At 47.0% G+C, this 10,756-nt stretch overlaps 1 protein-coding gene across 1 annotated transcript; it reads left to right on the top strand.

Moving 5' to 3' along the window:
• Nucleotides 1-7,516, top strand: LOC144328851 (dnaJ homolog subfamily B member 2-like). Its single transcript, XM_077933905.1, has 8 exons — nt 1-96; nt 1,539-1,648; nt 2,468-2,527; nt 3,138-3,254; nt 4,550-4,654; nt 4,999-5,101; nt 6,262-6,332; nt 6,917-7,516. Exons 1-8 carry the CDS (start codon nt 32-34, stop codon nt 7,456-7,458), a joined length of 1,173 nt encoding a protein of 390 aa, XP_077790031.1. The 5' UTR covers nt 1-31; the 3' UTR covers nt 7,459-7,516.
• Nucleotides 7,517-10,756: the final 3,240 nt, after the last annotated feature.

Here is a 10,756-nt window from a genome sequence, read left to right as displayed (position 1 = left end):
CAGCTGGCCTCTGCGCTAAACAAGCTGCATCATGGTTGATTACTACCAAACACTGGACATCCCTCAAACGGCCTCCTCAGATGACATTAAGAAGGCGTAAGTAGCACAGGGTGCACCAACCACAAGATGTTATATGGACCTGAATTTGGCACTTCATAAAATAGCCCAGTTTGGCTCAGATCAGTTTGGAGCCTGCCCAGTTCAGCTTGGGAAAGTCTATCTTACCTGCTTCCTTCTCCTCACCCTTATTCACTATTGGGAATTTTTTTTAATGACTATGACTTTTTTCACCTTTGACAGAAGTGGATACATAGCAGCCCTTCTAGAGTAGATAAACTACCAAATTGCAGGTAAATAGGTCCAGGGGCTTTTGTGCTGGACACATCTAAACTGTGATTCACCTCTACCCCTTTAGGAATATCTGTGCATTCTGCCCTTTATTTATATTATTTGGCGCATTCAATTTCTATCCTACCTTTTCCCAAGGATTCCAGGTAGATTACAGTATTGTACTTCAAAGCCATTAATAGGAAAACATCGCTAAATAAATTAAAATCACCCCATGCTTTTTAAAAATATCATTTATTGAAAAATCAAAAGGACATAATTACAAGTGCACAGAGTAATATGACACACACAAACAAAAAGAAGACGAAATAATACTCATGTAGAAAACAAAACAAACAAACAAAAATCACCCCATGCTTGATTAACCCTGGCCACAGAATGCCAGACCAAAGAAAAAAAAGTTCTGCAACTATTCTGGAGAGCTTACAGACCTAGACTTTGATTGAACAAAGGATTCTAGGACAAAGGAGTTCCGCAGTTATAGGTCAGCCACCAAACTCACTGAACATGCCCTCGCTATTTGAATTTGGTGCATGGACAATGTATTCAAGAAGGTACTCAGTAATAATAATGGCCAAAGGGGCTTAAGAGGTCAGATTTAGCACCTTGCATTGTGCCCAGAATGCAACAGGACAGGGAGCCAATGCAGATGCTACATCACAGGTGTCATTCATCTTTTGAGGCATACCCCAGCATGGAAGCAGGATCCCACACTGTCTACTAGCTGAACCCACCAGATAGTAACTGAATGCAACCAAACAGAGTGCATCATAGTAGCCTATCCTCAAGGTTACAAAGGTATTCCTACAAATTGGTTGTACGCCGGCTACGTGGTGGTCCTTTCTGTAATATTTTAGGAATACAGAAATTACATAATTGCCAATATTAGGGTTGCCATATTAAAAAAGTAAAAACCAGGACACCCCAAATTTTGTTGAGCTTTTTTGGAATCCCCACCCCAGATGTCAATTCCGCCTTTGAAATCCCAAACATTGCAGCCCTAGTCAATATTGCTTCTTATGTGAAGGCTTCTAGAAATCAACAGATTATGTAGTTTAGGCATGCACCACGGCATGTACTGCTGGTATTGGGGAAGAAATGACACCTCTCCTCTTGACATAATATTGAGAGGTGACGGTTTCTCTTAATGGTAATCCTACAGTTCAGTCTCTCCTTTTGGACTGCTGTAGGTACAGGAAGAATGCACTGAAATGGCACCCAGACAAAAACCCAGGGAACAAGGAATATGCGGAGAAGAAATTCAAGGAGATAGCAGAAGCATATGAAGTGCTATCAGACAGTAAGACATTGGACCATTCTCGCCATTCCCCATCCCAGGGGTCTCCTATCTCTGAGCTGTTCCCTATGTGCTCCTATATGCCCCCTGCCTTCTTGTGGTCTTTTAGAGGCCTTCCCTATAATGCACACATGCCTCTTCCTGAGCTGCTGCTGGCTCCCAGTTCTCACTCCCTGCAGGCCACAGAAGTGAGAGCTCAGCCCAATCACAGTCCACCCAGCATGAGTTTCCTGTACAACCCCTTCTCCAGGCACCTGACATCCCCTTTGGTTCACTGCTAGACCTGCCAGTCTGCCTTCCACCCATCTCTTGAAAAGGAAGAACCAGGGGCACTTTGAGCAACTATATTTTCTGCTACTCAGTACATTGCTGCTGTTTGGGGCCACAGTGCTTAGTGCTGGAGGGAGAGCTTGTGGTGTCTCAGGGCAGTGGTGGAGCAAGCCAGTTGGGCACCTGGGGCGGCGTGCGTGTCCTACGTCTGGGAGCGGGGCCAGCCGGGGCAAGATGCTCCGCAGGGCCTCCAAGCAGTCTGCCTGCCTCCTGCCACTCAGCCGCCCTACAGCTGAGGGGGAGGTGGTGGGCAGACTGTTTGGGGAGAGACGTGTGGCTCGGACATGCTGCAGACCCCACAGTGAGTGCTGCCTGGCATTTTGTCACCCCCTACTTAGTGGTGACACCTGGGATGGACCGCCACCACCGCTCCCACCTTGCTCTGCTACTGTCTCAGGAGTCTTGTAGCTAAAGCATTTGCACAGGATTGTAGCAAAAGTTGAATGGGTGTCAAGATGGGACTGGCCTCCTCTTGTTCCTTATTTCTGGCAGGTTATAAGCGGGACCTTTATGACCTCTATGGACTCGAGGGACTGATAGGACTAAGCACAGGTGAGTGGAGGTTGGTGTGTAGACATGCAGGACATATTATCCATATGCACCTCTGTTCTGGGCTCAGTCCTCACCACAAGCACTTCCTGGTGCTCTCACCAACTGGTGCTCCTCCCTGATACCCTGAAAGCATAGAGTTTGTTTAGCACCACAGGGCAGGAACCTACCCTGTGCAGGCTGTTCCAGGCTTGCACCTGGAAATTTTCTTCCCTACTGGAAATCTCACAAGGAGAAAAAAATCCTGATGAAAATCTGGGTGGCTCAACACACATTGTTGCTTCACTGTATCCTTTACCCCTGCCCCCTATCACTCTATCTTTCTGTGTTTTTATTTTGGGAGCTGTCCTCTTGCATGCATGGAGACCCCTCTTGCATCAAGTGGGAATAATGAATCCTGGGAACTGAATTGTTTTCTTTTGTGGTTTGGGCTGCTTCCTGCTCTGTGTTTCTTCCTTTCTGGCTCTGCATCTTGCTTGGGGCCAAGAGATCATGCCTAGATTCAGCTGTCCTCAGCATATCATGCCCTTTCCCTTCTTCCTTCACTCCCTGAAAGACATCCACAGCGTGCTGAGAAGTGATGGTGACAGGTATCTGGTTTGTTTTCTTGAAGGTGCTGGGTTTTATCCAAGCGCCACTGAGACTCCGGACTTCATGTTCACCTTCCGTGATGCAGATGAGGTCTTCAGAGAGTTTTTCGCAGGACAAGATCCCTTTAGTGAACTCTGTGGTATGTGCTGGAACGAGGGGAACAAGGGGTAGGCAACATAAAGCTGCTTTATAATGGTGTCTCTGGCTCACAGCTGTCTCCTCTAGTGGGTAGCAGCTCAGGCCTCGGGCAGAGGGGTCTTCATCAGCCTTTGCACCTGGGACTTCTCTTCATTTAACCTGGAGATGCCAGAGACTAAACGCAATGTGCTCTGCCAAGAGAGATTTATTTTAAAACAGCAGTGCTGCACCCAGGCTGCATCCCTTACTGACCCTCCCTTGCACCATCCTCCTTGAGTACTTTCTTCTGGTGGGAAAGTGCCTTTGAACCTTGGTAGTAGCTTTGGCTTGCTGTGATAGAGAGATGTGGAAAGGAGGCGATGCAGAAGTGGCTTAGTTTTGCATGGCTGGGCTGCCGCTTACTATACCAAGGTGAGAGCCGCATTTGTGTCCCTGCCAACTTTGCACCTGGCCCCACCCACCAGCAGCATTCAGCTGCTAGAAGTCTGCCTGGGAGGGAATGTGGTCCTTGGGCTGCAAAAGATTCACCACCCTGCTTATAAATGTCTGTAACTTGCTTCTTCTGCTAAAAAATAAAGGCACTAAGACCCTGTTCTCAAGACGCAGTACCTTTCTCAGAGACAAAGGAGCTAGATGTTATTATAGCTTGCAGGACCAAGGTTACAAGACAACGGCCTCACTCACATTTTTCTTATTTGCATTCTTTTTCAACAGTGGAAACAACTAAAATGTTTCCTCCCCTCTCCAACGGTTCACCCCTGTGCATGTTTGCTCAGATAGCGGTTGCACTGTCTTCAGAGGGTCTTGTGCCCAGATAAGTGTGTGTCGGATTGCTGTGTCACCAGGCTGCTGAAACAGAGCCATTTGGAGAGGAATGGACTTTTGAGAGAGAGAGGATTGTGTGAGCTCTGTCCTCCCAGCCTGAGCCTGAGCTCAGAGCAGTGTTCTGTTCACCCTAATGAATCAGCCACCACAGCAGTGGATTACATTCACTACCATGATCCACAGGGCTTTTCTTCTTTGTGCTTTGACAGAGACGAGGACAGGGGGAAGGTTCCAGCCTGGCTGCAATCTTTCTGCTCTGTCCTCGCCCTTACTGAAGGGGTGCATGTCACATAAGACATCCTCTCTGTGTCTTGGGGTATGGTATAATCATGGATTTGTATTGCATTATATTACCTGATCTGCTTAGGCTCATTGCACCAAGCAACGGAACTGAACATGTCCCTGTATTATCTGGGTTATAATGTGTAACTGGAAAGTCTTCCACTTATCAGCCTCCTCCTTCCTTTCCAGAGGAGTTGTCCCCATATACAGATCTTCAAGGAGGAATAACCCAGTGGGTCGTGCCAGGCTGTACCACCTACTCCTATTGCTCCTACAGCTCTCCATTCCAGACAGGTAAGGACGCATCACCTTGCAGCCTTGAGAAGCTCAGTGGGCAATCTGCTGCACATGCTCATTGCAGGGTTTGCCTCTGTGCTTCTCCAATACACTTTGCCTCTTCCATATCTGCTTCTCTACCTCATTCTGGCTCTGTCATCTCACAAGGACCCAATTCACCCCTGCTTTTAAATGTCCAAGGAACAATTCTCCTGTTAAGTGTTGGTGCCTCTTTTGTCCAGTCCCTTCATTCCCAATGACATTTGCAGTATGGGAAGGCCTCTGCCATTTGGCTGGTGTTGAGGCCTGCGCTAGCTGCCTCCTCCCCCCTCAGCAGTGATGTTGTCACTTTCCCCTTCTAGATTTCTTCACTACGTTTGGGCCTGGTGCTGAATTAGGAATAGGCTTCTGCTCTGTCTCCACATCTACTAAGTACATCAATGGCAAACGGATAACCACCAGGAGGTGAGATGACAAGGAGGGGCCAGGCGCAAGCGAGTTAGCCTGCCCCCTAATCAGATGTAAGGCAAACTATCATTTTCTGCAAGAGCAGAAACAACTCACTAAAGCAAATTGTGCAAAAGGAGAATGGAGAGCGAAGGGGGAAGAGGGAGTTTGTGAGTTCGGGACTTTGCCAAACCATCATTTGGCATTTTGTTTGAACTTAGAATATATGTTCCTTTTCTATTACCTGTCCTCCATTAACCCAAATTCATGGGCTGTGCAAATAATACAATAGAAGAGACCTTCAAAAGCACTTCATGTGTGATGAAATGCTCTTACAAATGGGAAATTCTTCCTTATGTTTAACCTAAAACTGCTTCCCTTCAATTATTTTTGCCCTGTCCACCTACCTGATCACCTTCTGAGATTTTTTAAATACTATTAAAAACAACCAGCATATTGTCCTTCCTTAATCTGTAGGCTGATCCTTTGCTCAGATTGTTTAACCTTTTATCTTCTTACAGTTCATTTATGAACTGGTGTGGGTTTAAAAATCTTTAGTGTCCAAGCCTCAACACAACACTGCAAATAAAGAATTATCCTTGCTGTAACGTTTCAGATTTGCCCTTGCTTAATTTCATTTTGTTCCTCTTGACCAGTTCTCGTTATTACTGAGATAATTTTGAATGCGTAGCTTGTCCTTTGGATTCCTTGCAATTCCACTCCATCCCCTGTACATCTGACTCTTCTCGCTCTTGCATAATAATACTGGTAACTAATAACTCCTACCCCTGTGGAGTAGATCTTGACAATTGTTTCCTGCTTACTATCAGTGGTTTCCCAATCCATCAGTTTATTTGTTTAGATATATAACTAGCCCCCATGCTGTGCTTGTGTTAGTTAAAAACTGTTAGGCAGAAAAAATGAAGTGAAACATTCTCAGTGTTGATGATAAAAATAGCCACTCTGTATTAACTTTGTCCTAAGTCTTACAGTGCTTCTGAGCAATGCTCCGGTTTGGATTGTGCTGAGCTTCTAGCAGGAGGGAGTTTAGGGAAGAAGTCACCAAGAATGCCTCTGTTGGGGTGTGGGTGTGGGGTGTGGGGTGGCGGCAGCACACGCTTGACCAGAATGCAATGTGGCAAGTGCTGCAATGCAATGTGACAAGGCCTCTTTTGCAGGATCCTTGAGAATGGGCAGGAGAGAATGGAGATTGACGCAGACGGGGAGCTCAAAGTGGCAGGAGTGAATGGTAAGAAATCAAACTCGGAGGGCACTAGAGTTGGGCACACATCTAGAAGGGAAGATGGGGGTCTTGGCCTGCATCTCGGTCAATGGTGACTGGTGTTTACTGTGACTGCCAGAGCCAATGGATGACACTAAGCCTAAGTTGAGGAGGAGCAGGAGCAGCTCTATGGCTCACTCTAGGCTGGGCAGTCCCTGGAGTAATAAGGGCATCCATTGTACCTCATCGCCCATTAGCAGCTGTGCAAGGATTAAGACTATTTGGGTCCAGGCTTGAACTGGTCCATGTTTCTCCCACATTAAAATAAGCAGAGAAATCCATTGAGGTCAGGATATTCTTTTCACATTGGCAGTGGGTCCTCCTTGATGGAGGGCGGTTGAAGGGGCACTGGGAAGGCTTCCCATTCTATGTTGCTATCTCAGGTGCTAAAGAACCCTGCCCCTGCTCCCATTGTCTCTCATTCCTATCCAAATGACACTGCTGCATGCTGGGGCAGAGCGCAAAGCCCCTTTGAGCCTCAGGGGTGCTGGGCCCACAGAGTGATGCTGAAGGGGCTGCTTCCTCACCCCTTGCTTTGTTCACACCTCCAGACCTCACCAACAACGACTTGAAGGCCACGGTGGAGCTCATCCAGCCGGAGCAACACGAGATCCTGCGCTCGTCTGCTACGGACATCCCGACTCCGCCACGCCCGCAGAGCGCAGGGTTCTCTTTCACCCACCCTGAAGACGAAGACAAGGAGCTGCATCGGGCCACCCTGGCCTACAGCCTGTCTGAGATGGAGACCGTGGGCCAGCAGCACCTGGCAGGCGCCTCCCGAGACAGCTCCAGGAAGAGGCGAGGTAGCGCGAGGCGGGCACACAAAAGGATGCCTGGGCCCAGTGAGGAAGTGGCGGGTGCTCCCTTTCCCATTAGAGCCAGGAGCCCGGGCGCAGGAGACAACACAAAGGAGGACAAGCCAACAGAAGGCCCAAAGGGCAGAGGCTGTGCTGAAGAGCCGGAGAAGCAGCAACTCGCCTTGCCAGCGGCCCCTGAGGAGAATGACTCGGTCCTCAGTGACATGCGGTATGTCTTCCCCGACATTATCCCTTCCCACAGGGAGAGGGAATCCATCATGTGCACTGTCCTCTGAGCCTCAACGACATGCAAGAGAAGAACGCTCCCGTGTCCAATAAAGGTCACAGCCTGGCTGTTGGTCTCCACAGTGGCCTTATTTCCCTGAGAGGGGGGCATGCAGGGTACCCCAGCCCAGGAACCGTCTGGCTCTGCCTGAACTGCCAAGCTCAGAGGTGTGCACTTATTTGTGCACTTATTTTATTTAAAACCGTTTACGTATCCCATTTTTTTTAAAAAAAATCTCTTAAGAAAGCAGCGTATCATGAAAACATTAATGATTTTACTACGTGCACTTCATTTGCATAATTCAGGCATTGGGAATTAGATCTAGCTGGTAGAATGGATCCTTACTTCCCCCACAGACCAGCTGTGAGTCCTGGGCTCCTTGGGAATGAAGGGTGGGGTACAAATTCAGTAAATAATTGAGTCAGTCATTATGTTGTCAAGTGACCACTTTAAGGCATCCTACCAGCGCCAAATAATTTATTCTGATGTCAGAATTTGGTCTTTCTGGGTGCAGCCTAATTGAAAGTGTGTTGTTCAGGAAAACCAGTCAAACCAGAAAAGAGTGGAGGAGCTTCAAACAGCTGTGGTTGCCTGATAAATGGATCATCTCTAGGATTTATCCTCTTCCCCTGCCACCATATTACTGGCTTGTAAAATTACGAAGAGCTAAAATCCTGTCTTGTTGAAGAAAGGGCAGCCTTCTACCCTACAGCTCACTTACTATTCAGTGTTCTTAGTGAGGAAGGGAGATGTTCAAGCCTAGCTGAAAGCCGCACCCTCTGGTCCAGATGCATGGGAGCAGGTTACAAAGATTCAGTAGCAAGGCAGGTGCTTTGCACATGTAGAGATGCCAATCACCTTTCCATCACTGCCTGCAGACACTGAGAAAGGCTGTCCCAGCAGATACATACAAGATGGATGGTGCATCATGTCAGCAAAAGATCAACCTGTTGAACGAGTTGTGGTTAACACCTGCTCTGCATCATACCCTTGAGTGAAGATAATGGCACCTGGAAAAGGTGTATGCTAGTAGGGTGAGGAACCTGGAGGCAGTTCTTAGAAGTAGGACACCCACACGGATTAATATCCCACTGCATAGGTCCTGTGATGGGGCACTGCTTTTATAAATATATAAACTGTTAGGCTCTCACCACAAAGTTAGGAACATGGCACCAAGAGCAGACTCTGGTCCCTCCCATAGCACCGTAAGACACCCTGTCATCCTCCGCCCCCCATTTCATTTGTTTTTAAAATAAGCAAGTTTCTACCCTTTGCAAAAACATATGCAGACTTGCCAGGTAATGACACTGTTACAGTCTCTCTACATTGACCACTATTCTCTCTCACACACAAAAAGACAACAACCTATTTGCATATGCTAATTTTTAAAATATAAACCATTTTAGCATTGCTAAGCATTAAGCATAAGCATTCTTTTTTTAAAAAAACCAACAGGTCAGGATGATTTAAACCTCTGCCCTGACACTGTCCTATTGATTTGATGCACAACCTTACCAATTTTTCTGGATTACTGTAAGAACACGGAATTCCCCATGCATCCAGTAATTCCTTATGACTTTGGGTGTTCACCAGGAAAGCACTCCTTTTTGTGGCTTCCATCCACTGGGGGTGAGTAACACACACTGGGGAATTGGCATCAAGGCCTTCTGCCAGGGTGGTTTCTTCTTTGTGTGTTAACTAGCTGGCAAATGCTTGCCTGTGGTAACTATTACTCATGTGATTTGTGTATCTAGCACCACCAGTTACAAACAGCACACAGGACTAGCTGAGAAGCATATGGAATTGAGGGATAGTGTTATAAAAGGTCTCTTACTCATCATTCATAAGAGGTTTTCCATTCTCTCTCTTTCATCCCCCATTGCAAAACAAAGTGTTTCCTTATTCGCTTGCCCCCCTTTTTCTGATCTGTCACATCTCTAGCTCCTTTGCTGCCAAATTCCACCCTTTCATTCTGGGGCCATGCACCCAGGCCCAAGCCAATCATCAGCTTCTTATTGTTGTTTTTGAAGACTAGGTAACCCTGTGACATCACCAAGACCCACCTCTTGAGTCTCAGGCTTTAGGATCCTGGTGGGGACCTGGCTGACATGCTTCTATAATAGCAGCAATATTCCCCTAACGCTGAGTCACTGCAGCTGGCTTCTGCCATCCACCCTGCCTGTTCTAAATTGCTACATCATGTCTCAGTTGTGCTACCGCTACCACCCACCAGTTTATAACAACAATCTATGTTCTGGTATTTTCTCAGCTGACCTGCTGCCTCCATGTTGTGCTAATGTTGGCAGAGCTTGCAGCCAACTACCCACCTCACTTCCCTCACACACTATTTCACACAAGTCCTTACTTTCTAAAACAAGAAATTTATAGTGTAAGACACATCTGGAAATTATCATCTCCCCCATGGAACATCCATATTAGGGCAATTGTCTTTATGAGGCTGCCCTGTGGGACACCTTTGGGAGAAGAAAAGGCTAAGGGGTAAACCCTACACAAATCTGGAGTAGAGTCCCTAAGGCTCTTGGATGGTGTCTTGTACACCTCCTCCTGGCAACTCTGCAGCTAAGCTGGTGCCAAACATATTGCTTTCCTCTCCTTTGGAAAAGGAAAACTTTGTGCTTGCAGGTGTCTATAAACAGGCAAGGACCCCCCCCCCCCCATTTCCTTTGTTGTGTGAGGTAACTTATGTTTTTATACATTATGTATAATTTTACAATTCTATAATTTCACAATTGCACCCAGTTCATTTACTCATGATTTGTTTTTAATCTTTTGACTTAATCATTGAAAGCTCCTTGTGTTGTATTTATATTATTTTGCTGTTAAATCTGTTTTTCCTTTTATGGGTATTTTTGTTGTTTAGAAAAATAAAATACTTAACAGTCTGCTACCCTTTATGCAGAGAGGGATGGTAATGTGGCACTAGTACAGAAGGGTTTTAATAATATATTATTATCATTATTATTAACCGAACACTAGTGGGAATGAAATCCATGTAGCACTGAGCATCAGGTTCAGAGAGAAAAGCTGCAACCTGAGACCCAGGGTTGCCTGACAGTGTAACCCTAGACGTGCCTACTCTGAAGTCAGCCCCAGCGAGTTCGACGAGCCTTACTCCCAGGTAAGAGTGCGTCCTGCACGCGTTGCAGCCTGAGATGCTGCGAGATGTTTCCACCCACAAAAGGGGGGCGGCTTCCCCGGCTGCGCAAGGGGTTCCGCCGGCGTACCGGAGGAGTAGCGCACATCCGCGTGGGGCCGGGAGGGGGCTTCACGCGCCGCCCGTGGCAAGC

The sequence above is a fragment of the Podarcis muralis genome, chromosome 1 (assembly GCF_964188315.1).
Source record: "Podarcis muralis chromosome 1, rPodMur119.hap1.1, whole genome shotgun sequence".
Taxonomy (NCBI): domain Eukaryota; kingdom Metazoa; phylum Chordata; class Lepidosauria; order Squamata; family Lacertidae; genus Podarcis; species Podarcis muralis.
The sequence above is the reverse complement of the archived record's forward strand: the minus strand, read 5'-3'. Positions and strand labels throughout refer to the sequence as shown.